The 18,690-nt window shown below is 39.1% G+C and overlaps 1 protein-coding gene across 2 annotated transcripts in view; it reads left to right on the top strand.

Moving 5' to 3' along the window:
* The window catches only part of ULK4 (unc-51 like kinase 4), a gene marked incomplete at its 5' end in the record, with an annotated part of 522,486 nt that overhangs the window by 83,891 nt on the left and 419,905 nt on the right, over positions 1-18,690 (top strand). For both annotated transcript variants that reach the window (XM_079713313.1, XM_079713312.1), the window contains 2 exons: positions 4,243-4,326; positions 14,099-14,260. In XM_079713313.1, coding sequence (XP_079569439.1) covers positions 4,243-4,326; positions 14,099-14,260 — 246 coding nt within the window. The remainder of the gene's footprint in view (positions 1-4,242; positions 4,327-14,098; positions 14,261-18,690) is intronic.

Here is an 18,690-nt window from a genome sequence, read left to right as displayed (position 1 = left end):
CCTTTCCCCCAGCTTAATTGAGGTATAATCGGCATACCATAAACTGCACACGTTTAAAGATTAAAATTTGATCAACGCTAATATATGTATACATCTGTGAAACCATCACCACAGTCAAGATAATGAAAATATCTATCGCCTGCAAAAGTTTTCTCAGCACCATTTGTTACCCCTCCCTCCTGCCCCTCTCCCCACCCCTAGGCAACCACTGATTTGCCTTCTGTCATATAGACGAGTTTTCATTTTGTAGAGTCTTATATAAATGGAATAATGCAGAATCATATTTCTATTTGTTTCTAAAAGTAGATCTAGAGAATCATTTCCCTTGGTTCTCACTTTAATTGGATGTAAGCTAGGCTGTTTTAATAAAGGGATGATTCTGTGGCCATGACATTTGACCACATCTTATGATAGCAAACCAGAAAAGGAAGTTATGTCCCTGGATCCACACAAATCACTAATGTTTCATGAGATGAGGCTGTTTGTGGCATTGTCCCTTAGAATATAGGTAAACCTTGACATCTCAGGTCAGTGCTGATGTAGTGAGACTGACCTGAAGTGATTGACACATGTATACGCGCACACACACATACATATGTACATACATGCATATCGTATATAATGTAGACACCTAAGTCCTGTCCTTTTGATTCTCTGGTAACACCCTAAGGTTATAAGCATGAGAACAGAAGACCAGACTGTGATTCTGACAAGGATATTATGAGGCAACACACTTATAGTTTATGTATTTTTTTTCTGACTTTTGTCAAGGATACATACCACATTGAGGCCAGGTATTCTTATATTTTGTCTCTTTTTGTCCAGCCCATAATCATTTCCAGATGATCTCCTTGCTTCACTCTCGTGTCCATTGAAGTCTTACCCAAACATCAGCCAGAGTGAGCCTGTTAAACCCATGAGACTCTGCAGTTGTCACTCCTCAGAGCCCTCCCATGCTTCCTGTCTTCCTCGTTGTCACAGCTAAATCTCATTACCTTCTGGGCTCCTGTGAGCTGCCTCCCCAGTCCCCATATGACCTCTGCCCTCATGACCCTCTTACTTGTTTCCTCCTCCCAGGCGCACTGCCCTCCCCACAGTTCCCTGAAACCCCTCGTACCCTGATCCTGCCTCCACACCTTTGCATTTGCTGTTCCTCCTGCTTGCATTGTTTTCCCCCTAGATGTTTACAGTTTCTCTCTGCTCACATGGATCCCTGCAGGGAGCCTTCTCCTGGCCCTGAGCAATGTGAGATGGAGCATCTCTGACTACAGTCTTCCTCTAACCCCTTAGCCTGCTGTGCTTTTCTTCCCTTTTTTTTTAAATTAAAAATTTTTTATTGAGGTATAGTTGATGTACAATGTTGTGTTTAATTTCTGCTGTACAGCAAAGTGACTCAGTTTTATATATATATACTTTTAAATATTCTTTTCCATTATGGTTTATAACAGGATATTGAATATAGTTCCCTGTGCTATACAGTAGGCCCTTGTTTATCCATTGCTGTGCTTTTCTTTATAGTGCTCATGACTATCTTGACTTGTTTATTTTGTTTTAAAAAAAACCTTTGTCCCCCACTAAATACCATTAAGACAGGACGTTTATCTTTCTTGCTCACAGCTGTGTGGCTATTGTTTAGAAGAGTTCCTGCCACACAGTAGGTGCTTTTTTCCACTCATGAACTGCACCAAGGCCAATGGGACTGGAGGGGAATGAGCAGGAAGTAGGGCTGCAGAGACTGGCAGGGACGTGACCATGGAGGGCTCCTCAGCCAAGTTGGATGCCTGGGTCTTGATCCTGAGAGCAAGGGGAAGCTGATAAAGTTTTAAGAAGGGTAAGGGTGTCATCTGATTTAAGTGCCACAAAGATGACTCTGGTTTAAATGTGGAGAATAGATTGGAGGATGGTAAGAGAGGCTTCTGGATCCTAACGGAGAGTAAGTGAAGCAGGAGCAAACTTAGGAGAGGAGTGGGCATTTCAGAAAAGAGAAGGTTGATAGGGCTGAATGTCCAAGAAAGAGGACCACAGAGTCCCCTGGCTTGAGTGACACGAAAGTCACTGGTAACCCAACAAGAGCTGTTTCATGTATTTATTTATTTAACGTGGAGTGAGTGAGGCCGAAGAAGTCAGACTGCAGCATGTTGAGGATTTAGGGGGAGGTGAGGACACTTGAGGAAGTGAACATAAAGCTTAGGATGGTTGTGGGAAAGAGCGGAGGGACGAGGGGCTGTTTTGAGAATGGGAGACAACAGGGGGCCAGATCAAGCTGGCGGAATAGAAGGACGTGGAGCTCACCTTCTCCCACAAAGACATCAAAAATACACCTACAGGGGACTTCCACTGCCTGGGGCACGGGTTTGATCCCTGGTCAGGGAACTAAGATCCCACATGCCACGCGGCCCAGCCAAAAAAAGAAAAAAGGAAAAACATCTATATGTAGTTCTCACAGCACATCTGAAAATGGGAGGTGACAGTGAGTCTGTTCTAGTGGAAATGGAAGGGATCCCGTGGAGATAGGACATCCAGCACTTAGGAGCAATAAGGGATGGTCCAGGTCCTAATGACCCTGAAGAAAGCAGGGTGGGAACGGGCTCGTGGGCCCATGTGGAAGGGGTGGAGGAGCCTGTCCTGCTGTAACCACTGTGTATGAGCAGCAGCTGGCTGCAGGTGGAGGTGAGCTAGTAGTTCCTTTCTCATCACTTCCATGGTCTCTGCGGAGGAGGAAAAGTAGGTGAAGTGATGGGAGGGCCGCGGGGTTGAAATACTGTGGTCCTTTAGGAGAGAGAATTGGTCAGAGAGAGAGAGAGACAGGCCTGGAGAGTGATGTGGAAGGTCCCTGGGCTTACTGATCCTAGGTCCTTTGTGGACTCTGTGTTCTTGGTGTCACCCCTCCAAGAGCCCAGCTGTCTGAGCGCAGGCCTGGAGAAAACAAGCCACTGGCTCCCTCTAAGGTTGAGTTTCCCCGGGCCCAGGACAAGGGCACTCCAGAGGGTGAGGTCATTCAGGCCTTTGGCAAGAGTGATTAAATGATAGACCAGGAATCTAAATGGCTGTCAGGGAGGGTAGGGGATAGACTGGGGGGAAGAGAAGGGGTGGGGGAGGGGAGACGGGTAGCAGAGTACAGTGATGTTAAGGAAACGTTGTGGTGGGCCTCCTGAATAAATGAGCTGGAAGGGAGGAAAGTTCTGTTTGGAAGTTGAATTGGGTGCTGAATTCACGATTTTTGAGCTGGAGCATCTCTGGATGGTAATGTCTAGATTATGACCCTATGCAGAATTCCATGATTAAGGGTACAGTTTTTTTTTGTTTGTTTGTTTTGCGGTACGCGAGCCTCTCACTCTTGTGGCCTCTCCCGTTGCAGAGCAACAGGCTCCGGACGCGCAGGCTCAGCGGCCATGGCTCACAGGCCCAGCTGCTCCTCAGCATGTGGGATCTTCCCGGACCGGGGCACGAGCCTGTGTCCCCTGCATTGGCAGGCCAGGGAAGCCCAAGGGTACAGTTTTAATGGGTCACAATTCTCATCATGAGTATTGAATACTTTTGGGCCAGTAAGGTACCAATTCTAACATTTGGACAATCTTAAAGAAATATTCTAAGCAGAGCCGAATTTCTTCTGCTATAAAGAGATTATTGTTTTTCACCTTTCTCTGTGGCCCCTGGTTTAGTTTGTGATTTTACTTGACAGGTTCCAGGAGTGCGGTTATCTCTCTAATTTGGTTCTTCTGTGAAAGAATTTTTCCTGATGTCATTCAAATCATTGTACCCGCTAATCATAATTGCTGACTTTTATTGAGCTTTGTCTTGCTAGGTAGCATCCTGAGTTTTACTTGTTCCTATGGATTATCCAGAGATATTACTGAAAGCTGTGTGTTCTGTGCTTTCAAATCGTTACAGATAATGTCATACCTTTTAGGTAGGAGTAGCTGTTATCATCACCTACAGTTATCAGTGGAATGGTTTCTCTATCGACCAGGTCATACTGGCATTTCTTAGTTCTTTCCATCTAGCTACTGCTGAGGGGATCTTATCAACATCATATACAACATAATGAGAAATAGAAGAAATACCTTGTATGTACAGTGCAGTAAAAGACCCCTCATCAGGTCATAATTGTCAGGCTGTACTTTCAATAGAATGTTAAGAAGTTTTAGGTAGTTTGTATATATGAAACCGAGCCTTTTTCTTGAAAGGGTTAATATCTTTTGTGCTATTAGCTTCACTGCCTTTCCTTCCACTTCATTTTAGGAAGAAAAAAAAAAGGAGCCCCGAGAATGCTGGGCTGTTCCCTCGGCTGCATACACGGTGCTAATGAGGTGCCTTCGGGAAGGGGTAAGGCTCCTTTGTTGTCCTCTGTAGACGCTTGCAATTGTAATAACCCTTCAGGCACTGTGTGAGGGTTGTAGCCTGCAGCAGTGCAGGAGCCTGTCAACCAAGCACTGTATTGCTCCTGAATTTAAGTAATCCTGACAAGCCACTGTAAGCCAGGGACCTACAGTGGATCAAGTGTAAAAACGAACTAACTCTCATTCACTTGTTTAAATGTCTTGCTTTTTAAGAGGTGATAGCAAATATAAACAACCTAACTAGTTCTCAATAACATATACTTAATCCTCCCCTCTCTTTTAAAGTTAGCGATACAACAGTTTAACGAGCAAGGTGTATGCAGAGAATTTTCTGCGAACCTCAACATCCCCGTGATTATCTTGTCAGGTAGCCATTTTGTGGTTCAGAAATGGGGAAGCTGCCACTAGTATCTGTTGATTTTAATATTAAGTAGTAGTTATTATGTGATGTGGTTTTTTTTTTTTCAATTTATTCACATCCCTTCTCATGCTATTGTTCATGGCTGAAAACCAGCCAGCTGGCCAACCAACCAACCTGAATATGTAGTTCCTGTGTGTAATTGTGTAGAGGATTTAGTAACTGACCTAAAAGGCTGGCATTTTTCTGTTTGCTTTAAACCTTGACATTGTTTCACCCAAGGCAGAGCCATAAGCTAAAAACATTCCTTAAGGAATGAAAAAAACACATGTCAGAATAAACATCTTTCTTTTGAGTTCATTACTTCATGAGTTATATGGTAATGGAATGATGTCCCAAGCGTAGAAAAATCTCTGCAAGGTTTTCCCCTAGTGATCCAGAAAGGAGGTGTGAACACTTACCCGCCTGTAGGGTTAACTATGTAGTCAGTTGTCACTGTGGGATGTGAATGAAGCCAGTATTCTGTACTTTATCAACAATATGAGAATTAAGTTATTTTTATCTATAGTCAAAAGACATGTTTGGATTTATCATTCAAGGCCTCAAGCTAGGCACACCTGGGGGCACATGGATGAAGAAGGTGGAATTTCTGTTCATGCACAGATCCTACCTGTTGTGGGAGATAAGATAAAAATATAAAGTGGAATCTGTCAAGCACATTCATGCAAAAGAAAAAAATATAGGAGCTCAAAGGAGAAAGGAGTCTTCTAGGAATTTTTTAAATGGTGTAAAGAAATTTTTAAAACTTTGTGTCTTTAGTTTATAAAACTTAGATTAATGCCTAGTAAAAGATGATCAATTCTAATCCATGCGGTGGTATCCTTTATTAAATATATCCTCCCCACCCTCTCCTGTGTTTTCATTGAGTACATACTGTAAAGAATAGCGTTTGATATACATGTGTATTGTTAACAAATAATAACTGTAAAATAGCGATGTAGCTAACGATATAGTTAATGAATATACACACTTGCCTTTTATTGTCTTGGTATGTATGACAAGTCTTGAATACTTTTCATTAAGAGGGAGAAAAGTCCAGAACTCTCTAATTTATGAAAATTTTACATGTTTGAAAAGCATTTAAGTGTATGCTTTGGCAGCATGTACACTAATATTGTCCCTATTAAATAAATTCAGAGGTGATCATCTCCCCCTAAAAAAGGAGTTCTATCCTTACAAAAATAATTCAATTGTAGCAATTCTTTAGCATATTTGTCTAATGTATTCAGGACATAGTTGAGGTAAAAAAATTTTAAGCCACTTCAATGATTTAAAAAAAATTTTTTTTAATGTAGAAAACTGTTTTCCCAGCCCCTACTGGTATTTCTGAATGTAGGTAGGTTCTTTAATAGTGAAATATACCTCATATACAGAAGAGTACATGAAATGTAGGAGTATGGTTAAAAGCACACACTCTGGCCCACTTACTCTATTTAAAAAAAAAAGTGTGTGTGTGTGTTGGGGGGGGACTTCCCTGGTGGTGCAGTGGTTAAGAATCCGCCTGCCAGTGCAGGAGACACGGGTTCGAGCCCTGGTCCAGGAAGACACCACATGCCGCAGGGCAATTAAGCCCATGGGCCACAACTACTGAGTCTGCACTCTAGAGCCTGTGGGCCACAACTACTGAAGCCCTCGTGCCCTAGAGCCTGCATGCTGCAGCTACTGAAGCCCACGTGTCACAACTACTGAAGCCTAGGGCCCGTGCTCCGCAACAAGAGAAGCCACTGCAGTAAGTCTGTGCACTGCAACGAAGAGTAGCCCCCACTAGCTTCAACTAGAGAAAGCCCGCACGCAGCAATGAAGACCCAATGCAGCCAAAAAAAAAAAAAAAAAAAAACGCTGAGGGGGCGTCGCTTGTTGCTTAGAGAATTTTTCTCTCTCCCTCTAGGATTGCAATTTGTGCTTTCTTTCAAAGAGTAAACACTATTCTGAGTTTGGTGATAAACTTTCCCAAGGTTTTCTTAAAATTTTTTTCTCTTTTCTTTTTACTTTCCCAAGTTTTTCTTTATAGTGTTTCCCTTTTTGAATGTATTGCTAAATATTACGTTGATTGAGTCTAAATGTTGAACTCTATAAATGGACTGGCACTGTGTTCTTTTGAGACTTAAGTTTTTTGCTTAAAGTTAGGTTGAGATTGGTACATGCTGATTGTGTAAAGTGTTTGTACCACTGAATAGTATGTTGTTGATGTGTGCCTCAGAGACACGCGTGTGTATCAGTTTATACTCCCACCAGCAGTGTATAGGAGTATCCATTAACTCACATCTTCTTGAACATTTGATATAGTCAGACTTTAAGTTTTTGTCAGTCTCGTGGGCATTAAATTGTTTCTCAAAGTAGTTTTAATATGCATTTTCCTGATTACTAATGAGAATGACCATCTTTTCTATTTATTTTGGTTTCTGTAGTTTTTCCTGTTTTGAAAATGATTGTCTTAATTTTTTCTGTTGCTTTGTAGGAATTCTGCACACCTTCATTCCCACCCTCCCACCCACCCAGCCTATTGTTACAAAATGTTTCAAGTATTAGAAAAGGAAAGAAAACTATAGTGATCACCTGTATTTACATCACCTAGGTTCAACTCTTAACGTTTTGCCCTCTTTGCTTTGTTGTAATATGTGTGTGTATATCTGTCCATATATGTGTATTTATTATTTATTCATTCATTTATTTTCTGAACTGTTTGAAAAAATTTCAGATGTCATGGTACTCCACCCATAGGAATTTTTTTAAAATGTATTCTGGATATTAATTTTTTGTTGTTTATATGTATCCCAGATACTTTCTAATTTGTGTTTGGTCTTTTCATTTTCTTTACAGTGTCTATTGATAAGCAGAAGTTCCTAATTTTAATAGACATTTATCAATCCATTCCTTTATTATTTGTGTTTTTTATATCTTAAGAAAAGCTTCTCTACTCCAACTTCATTTAGATGGTCTATTACATATTTCTTCTAAAAGTTTTATTTTTCCTTTTTTCCTTTAGAAGTTTAATCTATTTGTAATTGTTTTGTGTGTGTGGTGCTATGTGTGGATCCAGTTTTATTTTTTAAAATAAACATAATCTGTTATTCCCAGCATCACTTAATTAAAAGTCCATCTTCCCCCACGGCTCTGCAGTGTACCTCTGTCATGTCAATGTGCATGTCTCTTCCTGGTCTCTATTTAGTTCTGTTGGCCTATTATCTGTGCCATGCTGTCTAAATTAATAGTATTTATTTTTAATAATTAAAAAATATAGAGGGGTGTTTTTTCTTACCATTTTAATCTTTTTTATGAGTTTCTTAGCTTTTTTGGGTTCCTTTTTACTTAAAAAGTTGATTCTAAAAGTTATATGCAAGTTCACCTGTTGGGATGTTGATTGAGAGAATATATCTATGAATAAATTTGAGGAGAATTGGTTGATATTAGTGAAAATGGAAAGCATACTCAATGAGAAAACTAAAAAGAGAATGACACATTTGGTTTAAAAAACACTGGAATAAGATGATTGAATTTCCTTTGAATTCTTGATGACATTTAGCTAATATTTTTAATTCATTGCTTAAGTTAACTATCTCATATACAGCTCCCGTTCTTTACAGGTAGCATTTATGAAACATATTATGTACTGGCTGGACACAGGAAAGGCGAAAATGATTAAGACACTGCCCTATCTTCATTTATTTGGAAAGAAAATTTTTTTTTATCCCTGGTTTAGTATGCCATTTATTGTTGTTTTGTAACTACATTTGCTTTTTTTTTCCTTTTTCTTTCTTGTGTAGTTACTAAGACATTTAAGGCTATTAACTTTCAACCTAGTGTTAGCTGTATCCCATTGTTTTGACATGTAGTGTTTCCATTATTGTTATTTTATAGATAATCCCTAGTTTAAAATTTTATCTTGGTCCAGGGTTGTTTATGAAATGGTTTAAACTTTTTCAGGTGGGTGGGATTTTATTGCCTCTTTTTTTTTTTTTGTTGCAATGACAAAGTTGCATTACTGTATAGATCAAGAATGTGGTCTGTTCTATTTCTCTTGTATTTTTTTAAATTGTGGTAAAATATATATAATATAAAATTTACCATCTTAACCTTTAAGTATATAGTTAAGTACATTCACATTGTTGTGCTATTTCTGTTGTTCTTAAATATATTGAGATGTTTTTTGCCTAACTTAATTGACTTCTTTTATCCACTTTCAAAACTTAGTAATGTACCTTGTTGAACATGGGCCGTTGATTCTGGTTTGTACTCCCTTTTCTCCTCCCTTTAATCTGTGCATTGAGAGAAAAGCAGAATGGAAATTTTACTTTTTTGTTTTAATTGATATGTAGACTTCTTAGAAGACAATTTTAGTTTTAAATTATACATATTGTTTTTGTTCATTGTGCATAGATAACTAGCTTTGCCATGGGAAATTCACACGTGTTATAAGGGTTTTCCAGTCAAATACCTTGGGACACACTGGGTTAAACAAGGTTGAATAGTTTCGTTTGTTTGTATTTAGTACTTTTCAGAGCTTTTATTTATTTATTTTTTTCAGAGCTTTTAATTATGAATCTCCATGGGCGCATATCATATGCGATGTTTTCAAAGTTATTTGCCCACAGACCTACCTTATCCTGTGGCATGCTGTGAGATCCACTTAGGGAGAGGAAGATAGTCTTACACTGGGACTGTCATGAGTTTGTTTAAATAGTTTTCAGTAGGTTTTCTCTTTTTCAAAAGGTTACCTAAGAGATTATGACCTTGTTTTCCAAACAGGTCAACCTGTTACGATTTCTATAATTTTAACAATGGTAATAGAGATGTGAGTCAAATGGCTTTGATCTTGTTACAGATGTAAATGTTCAGGTGGAAAGAGGGGAAGTATTTAGAGTGAGAGACTTAAGGTGGAACATAACAACAACAAAAAAAAGGAAGATCTGGTATAACTGCTTTTTTTTTTTTTTTTTACGGTACGCGGGCCTTTCACTGTTGTGGCCTCTCCCGTTGCGGAGCACAGGCTCCGGACGCGCAGGCTCAGCGGCCATGGCTCACGGGCCCAGCTGCTCCTCGGCATGTGGGACCTTCCTGGACCGGGGCACGAACCCGTGTCCCCTGCGTCGGCAGGCAGACTCTCAACCACTGCGCCACCAGGGAAGCCCTGGTATAACTTATAAAAAGAGTGTGGCAGTATAGAAGAAAAGGTACCCATGATGACACTGAGTCATCGTTTCAGAGTTGGGGCTGGCATTTTGGAGACCTTGAGGTGGGAGTCGAGGATGTGGATTTCAGTCCCAGGTGTGCCACTCTTGAGTAGTTTGATATTGGCCAAGCCATGGGGCCCCATCTGATGTTTTGTATAAGGAAAGGTACCTGTGTTGGCTGATCTTCCACATGCTTCTGACTTGGGTCCTCTTTGACAGCTTTTCATTCCATTGCTTTGACCTATTGTAGACAATAGCAAAGAGCAATTCTCCCCTTGGTGTCATTGCTGTATTGATCTCAGGAATATTTGGCATTGAACTTAGATGGCATATGTTCTGTATGTGCATGCAATAGGTAGGCTGAGAAAACTGGCTTTTCTTGAAGGTAGTTATTTTTATCTGGGTAGGTAGCAACCTACTGTACAGTGCACACAGAAGCTGGAAATAGTACCTGGAGTGTTTCCACGTGTTTAGAGGAGATTAATTTATGCATTTGTATCTAACCAACCACCTGTTTTTTTTTATAGCTTGCATAATAGTCTGTATATAATTATGGGTGCTGAACTGACACCTGGCATATGTTAAAATGTGAGGTTCAAAAAATAAATGGTTGGCTTTATTATTCATTTCTGAACAATAGCTTATTAGATAATTTTGATGTAACAAAATTCTTTTAAGAGGAAATTGAATTTTCAATTTCAGTGCTTTTTAAAAAAGAAAACTATTGGTAAATTGCTTGTATTTTATTAGAAAAAGATGGGGCTTGAACTAGAATGTATAGAGGTGTTAGCCATTATATGTATTATTTTTGAAGTGTTTTTAGACACTAGTTAATGAAAATGAGAGAGAAGTTAAAATTCTTGATACTGGATAAAAGTGAAAATGTACAGCTGTATTTTTTGTTTTTGTAACTGTCACAGTTTAAGTTTAATCTTCCTAATAAAGAATGTGTGTGCCATCAACACTGGGTTCTCTGCGGGTACACACAGTTCTCCTTGCCTTTATGTAGTGAAAGTGAGCAACATATATGTGGAATAGGAATGATGCAGGGTTTCTTGTGTTTTTCCTTTTAATATCACTATTCATAATATTTGGAATGCTGTTGTTAGTAGGATGCAATACTAAGTATGGAGTTACCTAATGTGTCTTGAAACAAACCTTTGAGAATGGCACAAAGAAGCGATCCTGAGTTTGCACTGAGTAGGGAGTAGACCAGCTTCCAGAGACTTGGTGGGGTAAGAGGCACCAAGTATGGTATGTTCACTGCTAGGGTGAGGTTTATACCTCCTCTTCTCCTGCGGCAGATAATCTTAGGGGGAAGCTCCACAGGGTTCTACGATTTATATTGGTTGGGTTTCTCTGTAAATTTTCATGTTCCTTTAACTGTTTTATCCCATTACATGCTTTGTAAACTTAACAAATTCTACACCTCATTTGTTTCTTTCTCATTTAATACCTGTCTTTATGTTTTTTCTATTTATCTTTTTATTATTTAATGGTATTGTGGTTAGAGGGAGTGGTGTATGTATGATTTTAAATCTTTGGTATTTGTGGAGACTTCTCTCATGACTCAGTATGTATACGTACGTAGGGGGAAAAAAGGTGAATTCTGCCATTGTTGGGTGATGTGCTTTTTTTCTTACAGTAGGTCAAGCTTGTTAATCTGATAGATAGATATAAATCTATGTTCATGGTGATTGTTTTTTGTCTGTTTTATCAGAGATAGGGATTTAAATTGTTTTTCAGCTTTATTGAGGTATGATTCACATAAAACTGTAAGGTATTTAAAGTGTACAAAGTGATGATTTGATATATGCATACATTCTGAAAGGATTCCCCCACCAAGCTAACACATCAGTCGTCTCATATTTTATCCCGTTAACCTTTTTTTGGGGTTGGGGTGAGAACATTTAAATTCTCCTCTTTTAGCAAATTTCAGTTATACTATATGGTGTTATCAACTAGAGTCACATTATTTTACATTAGATCCCCAGACTTTATTCATCTTACAGGTGAAAATTTGTACCTTTTACCAACCTGTCCCTGTTTTCCTCATTTCTACCTTTTTTTTTTTTTTTTTAAGAATGTTCCTTTTCTTTTTTTGTTTCTTTTTAAAATTTATTTTTTTTTTTTTTTTTTTTTTTTTGTGGTACGCGGGCCTCTCACTGTTGTGGCCTCTCCCGTTGCGGAGCACAGGCTCCGGATGCGCAGGCTCAGCAGCCATGGCTCACGGGCCCAGCCGCTCCGCGGCATATGGGATCCTCCCAGACCGGGGCACGAACCCGTATCCCCTGCATCGGCAGGCGGACTCTCAACCACTGCGCCACCAGGGAGGCCCTAAAATTTATTTTTAAATAATTTATTTATTTTTACTTTTGGCTGCATTGGGTCTTTGTTGCTGCACATAGACTTTCTCTAGTTGCGGCCAGCGGGGGCTACTCTTTGTTGCGGTGCTCGGGCTTCTCATCACGGTGGCTCCTCTTTTTGTGGAGCACAGGCTCTAGGCACGCGGGCTTCAGTAGTTGTGTCTTGTGGGCTCTAGAGCGCAGGTTCAGTAGTTGTGGCGCATGGGCTTAGTTGCTCCGTGGCATGTAGGATCTTCCAAGACCAGGGCTTGAACCCATGTCCCCTGCATTGGCAGGTGGATTCTTAACCACTGTGCCACCAGGGAAGTCCCTTACCTTTGTTTTTAAAAGGTGTTATTGTTGGATATAGATATATAGGTTGACAGTTATCTTTTGGTACTTTAAAGATATTGTTCCACTGTCTTCTGGTTTGCATTGTTTCTGATGAGAAGTCTCCTGTCATCCTTATTTTTGTTAGGTTATGTGTTAGATAATCTCTACATAATGTGTCTTTTTACTCTAGCTGCTTTTACAGGTTTCTCTTTATTACTGGTTTTTAGCAGTTTGATGATGATGTACCTTGGTGTGACTTTTCTTTTTTCTACTTGAGCTTCATTGAGTTTCTTAGAGTGTGAATTATTAATTTTCATAAATTTGAAAAAATTTCAGCCAGTAGTTCTTCAAACAAATATTTTTTCTGCCTCCCTCTGCTCCCTTTTGGGATTCTCATTGCACATACATTAAGTTGTTTGAAGTTGTCCCACAGTTCACTGATGTTCCAATGCTTTTTTCTTTTTTACCCAGTCTTATTTCTTTCTGTGTTTATTTTGGATAATTGTTTCTTTTTTTCTTTTTCTTTCTTCTTCTTCTTCTTTTTTTTTTTTTTTGCTAAGTGTTGTGTCTTCACTATTCTTCACTAATCATTGAGTCTGCAGAGTCTAATATGTTAATCGATTTCAGTGTATTTTTCATATAAGACATTATAATTTCTAGCCCTTTGATTTGGGTCATTTTTTAATTTTCTATTTCTTTCCTTATGCTTCTTTCTTCTTTCTTTCTTCTTGAGTGTATGGACTGTATTTATAATAGCCATTTAAATACTTTTTTCTTATTCTGTCACTTGTGTCATTTCCCTTAATTAAATTTTCTTTTTATGAGTCAAATTTTCCTGCTTTCTAGTGTGTGTGAATTTAATTGGATGTCAGACGTCGTGGTTTTTATGTTGGGCACTTTTGTTTCTTTATAGTGTTTTAAGTACTTTTGTGCTTTTTCTTGGACTCATTTAAGTTACCTGGAAACAGCTTGATCCTTTTTGAGACTTCTAAGCATTGTTAGAACAATCCAGAACAGCCTTTAGTCTAAGGGTTAATTTGGTCACACCACTGCTGCAATCTCTTTCTTTGGACTTTCCTTGATGCTCTGTATTTAGGTGGTCTTTAGCTTATTGGTACACTAATCATTTCCAGCCCTGAGTAATTTCTGAAGATTGTTCTGCATATTCCTTATGATTTTAAAATTATCTTCCAGTTTTTATGTTATGCTGTAAGTTATAATTGTGTATTTTCCAGATTATTTCAGCCTTTTTATTGAAATATGTGGAGAATTATGTTATGCTAGGTTTAGTGATTAACCAAATGTAATAGTTTTATAATAGCCTGAAAAAAATGACCATACCTCCTAAAACAACTAACACATCCAGGGGCACTCTTGGTATCAGGGCTTTATTTATAAAGCAGTGATTATGAAGAAATGATGTGTATATATTTCTCATCCTAAATAATACCTATTTAATTTTCTCATTGTTTTCTACTCCTCTCTCTCTAGGAAGAGCGTGTTGTGAATCACATGGCAGCAAAGATTATTGAAAATGTCTGTACTACCTCTTCTGCTCGGGTCCAGGGCTTTATTACAGGAGAAACTGGGCCTGTTTTATGGTGCCTATTCAAACATTCTACCGTTGATTCTCTTAGGATAACTGCAATATCGGTAAGATGGAGCATCTTTTGGGGATATAGTTGCATGTATTTAAATACCAAGATTGAAGAACTGTGCTAGATACAGAGTAAATTTCATTGGATAGGTAGAAATCTCAGAGTAACAGTTGGTGAGAACAACAATTTGATTTTCTCCTGAAGCAGGAGGACTGTCAGGAAATTCCAATAGGATCTTGTGTGACCATGAATTACAGTTTCAAAACTATTTGGAGGTGATAGTGGAAAACCATGGCAGTGGTTAGGGTGCAGGATTTGGTTTGGTATATTTCTAGTGTCCCTTGACTTTTCCTGTTAGCTCCCTCTTTCAGACTTTATGTTAAATGGGTTTATCATGTGGTTCAAATGAATTCATATTAATGTTCAAGCATCTGGGATTTTGCAGTTTCTGTATTTTGATTGGTTGTCTACTGCTTTGCTTCCATGGTTATAATGACTTTATGTAAAGGATAATTATGTATGAAGATGTGTTAACCTGGTTGTATCAATTTAATAGTCGGTTGAACAGATACAGCCCTTTCTCATATGATTTATTTATATACTCTTTTTTATCACCAGTCTTATCTGGACTCTCAACGTTATCTGGTACCCTCCTTGTATTTCTCTAGTCTCCTCATTCTTGTGCTTCTCACTGTGCCAATTTCAGACCTTATCCTCTTTCCTTAACCCTCCAATCCCATGTTTTCCCTCCTGCATCCTCAGTAAATGGCTTCCCCCTCAGTAAATACTTCCCAGAGAAAAATGGAGACATCCAGCGGGAATTATCCCAGTGTCTGTCTTACGCATCTTCGGACCTATTTGCATCCACACCTATCGTGCCTCAGTTTTTTCTCTCCTGCTACAGCTGATGAACTGTCCCTTCTCCTGTCAGAGACAAACGTGTCCATGATTCTTCCATCTCTTCTTTTTTTGAGAATCTCACTCAAATGGTTATTTTTGCTCTTTCCTAAATCTTTACCCTCTCCTTGTGTACTAGATCTTTCTAATCAGTGTTCAGGTATTCTTTACCACATTAAAAATAAAAAGACACACATAAAAACATATCCAAAGTTTTTTAGGATGTACCTCCATCCCTCCTCACCCCCCACCCCCACCCCATCCATACTTCTTTAAAGGGTTATTGCCACAAGCTTGCTCCTTTCTGGACTGTTTTCTCTTCAACCCTATCTGGTATCTGTCCTAAAAACACCAGTGAACTTTCTTAGGACATCTTTGAGTCACATCTTAAGGCATTCGTTTTAATCCTGGGCCTTTAGAAAAAAACCTGTCTTGCTTTAATTGGGTTTATATTATCATTTTCATTTTTATGCTCAGCATGATTTCTTTTCTTGGCAGAGTTTTTTTTCCAGTTGTTCCCACCAAAGTCTCATACCTTCTAGCTCTTTCTTCGTTTGACACATTAAGCTTCACTCTTTCATCTTGGGCCTCTTATATTTTGTTCTTAGTGTTCATCTAATTTATTAATTTTTCACTGTAATTTTTCTGATTTCCTCCAAAATGTCTCTTCTGCTCCAGGATCATGTTCAGTATTATATGTTATATATTGTTTTCATATTTCTTTAGTCTCCTTCAGTTTGAAACAGTTCCCCAGTATTTCTGGGAACCTCATGTCATTTACAAGTTTAAAGGACGCAGGGCTTGTATTTTGTAGGGCAAGGCTCAACCTGGGTCTATCTAGTGTTTTCCCATTAACATCATTGAGGACCCTTACCTGTAGCATATGCCTCTGTGATGGTTGCCATATGATGACCATCTGTTTCATTCCTTTTATATCAGAGATTGGCAAATACTTTCTATAAAGGGCCAGATGATATGTATCTTGGGCTTTGATGGCCACATATGGTGTGTGTTCCATATTCTCTTTGTTTTGTTTGTTTTCTTTAACACTTAAAAAAATGTAAAAACCATTGTACATTGTTCTCATGAGCTGTACAAAAACAGGCCTTTGGTATTGGTTGGAATTCTATTTTAAAGAAACTCTTTCCCTTCTCCCACATGTATGTGTGTATTTATATCCTTATGATCATGGATACCTATTTTATTCAATTAATTGTAATGTGATACTACTATTACCACTATTATTTTTTATTGTTTGGATGCTCAAATTATCCTAGAAGCCCTACAAGCTGGCTTTTGTGTCCCATTGACCTATTTCTTTTTTTTTTAAAATAAATTTATTTATTTTATTTTTGTTGCATTGGGTCTTCGTTGCTGCGCATGGAGTTTCTCTAGTTGCAGCCAGCAGGGGCTACTCTTCATTGTGATGTGCAGGCTTCTTATTGAGGTGGCTTCTCTTGTTGTGGAGCATGGGCTCTGGGCACACAGGCTTCAGTATTTGTGGAGTACAGGCTCAGCAGTTGTGGCACATGGGCTTAGTTGCTCCGCGGCATGTGGGATCTTCCTGGACCAGGGCTCGAACCCATGTTCTCTTCATTGGCAGGTAGATTTTTAACCACCGTGCCACCAGGGAAGCGCCCATTGACCTATTTCTATCATTGATCACTTCCTTACTTTCTGACACCATGCAGTTTCTGGGCTACTTTTGTACTTGCTCTGCCAGCCCTGGAACCAATCATTTCTCCAAGGGACCTTTGGTATTTAGAAACCACGATCTGAGTGCTGTACTTATTGCTATGGGGTGTTATTGTTTTCAGGCCTTCTTAGTATTCAGAGCTAGAAAAAAATATATGTACTCATACATACGCATGCATATAGAATTGTTCTTATATCTATCATTGTGGGTATTTGGAACAAAACTCATGCATTCATATAGATACTTCCAATTTTAATCCCATACTTAGGATTCTTTTTAGCCTTCCCATTTTCTGTGTTTGTAAATCTAATCTCATACAGAAACCTGGTTTCAGTTATTCTCAGTATATTTACTGATCTGTTCAATCAGTTAATTTATTCAGCGTAACAGACTCCATCCACTCTGGCCGCTGCCTCTATGTCATTCTCTCTCTCCCGTGTCAGTGCCACTCTGTGTCCTGAGCCACTTGTGCTCAGTGCTCCCATTCCCCTCTGACCTCTTTCCTCAGAATCTGTTGTATTGCCCTTGGGAGGGGAAGGTAAGGGAAGATAGACTAAGGAAAACAAAGGGTTAGGTATCATTTTTGATGCTTTATCTTCCCTAATTCCTTCCCCTTCGCTGTTTACATCCAGCCAGTCGACCTGTCCTCTGATTCTAATTCATAGATACTGCTCAGATCTGTCTGCCTCTCTCTGCAGCTCTGCTGCTGCCTCCATAATCCAGGCCCCACCATCTCTCACTGAGACCAGTGGAGTGGCCTTAACTGGTCTCCCACGGCCAGTTTGCTGCTCCACTAGTTCCATTTTCCGTACAGGGTGAACTTTATAAAATCACATCTCCTCTTCTTACTGTTCTGCTAAAACTTTTCAACATCTTAAAATTTTTTTTTAAAGGATGATAATACTAGATAAATACTACAGAGTACAGGTAGAAGTTAAGAATTGGCAAGTGCTTTGAGTTTTAGGATAAAATTTAACGTTTAAAGCAATTAGCACATTTTGTGGAGTAAATTAGTTATGCCTGCTTATCTTATTATAATCCCTTATAGATTGTAAACTCCTGGAAAGCCAGGACTGTGTTTTGTTCATCTTTCTGTCAGTTTGAAGCCAGGTCTTTGGTTGCAGGTTTGGACTTTTCCTGCAAAGGTTGAGATGGAGCCTCTTGTCTCATGTCATGAGTGGAGGGCAGGAGGTTGATAACATTAAATGTTCTTCTTTACTTGGGATACAAGGGGAAATAGGCCACAAAGATCCTGCTAATAATAGAATGGGGAATACAGTATGAGATCATTGTTTGGGGATCCTAAAACAAAGTTATTCTAACATCATAATCTTAAGAAAATTTCACCTGCCTTTAGAAGATTCATTAAAGATTGAGGATATAGAAACTGAAAATACGCATCCTGAAGACACATTACACAAATTCCTAGAGGGATGACAGTTGAATTTTCCCCAGCACGCCTTACAGAGCTGAACTTCTTTTTTGGTTTCTTTTCCGATAACAACCTCTCAGGAATGTGCTCTGGAGGTTAACGTACCCATTTAGTGATAAAGATCAGAATTCTTCACATGACTTTCAAGATGTTGGGTGATTTTTGCCTCTGCCTACCTCTTTTGTCACATCTCCTAGCACTCATTCCCTCACTTACTGTGCTTCAACGACACACATGTTCTGATATTTTCAAGAACTTCCAAGCACTTTTCGGCCTCAAGACTTTCCCCCTTGCTCTTCCCTGTGCCCAGGATGCCTTCCTCTGGCTTTTCACATGGCCGATTCTTCATCTTTTAGTTCTCAGCTTAAATGTTACCTCTTTCATTAGTATGTTCCTTGCCCCTTGTGTCCCTTTGTATTTTCTGTCATAGCAGTCAGCACAGCTGTATTTATGCAACCAA

Source organism: Hyperoodon ampullatus (genome assembly GCF_949752795.1).
Source record: "Hyperoodon ampullatus genome assembly, chromosome: 10".
Lineage (NCBI taxonomy): Eukaryota > Metazoa > Chordata > Mammalia > Artiodactyla > Ziphiidae > Hyperoodon > Hyperoodon ampullatus.
The sequence above is the reverse complement of the archived record's forward strand: the minus strand, read 5'-3'. Positions and strand labels throughout refer to the sequence as shown.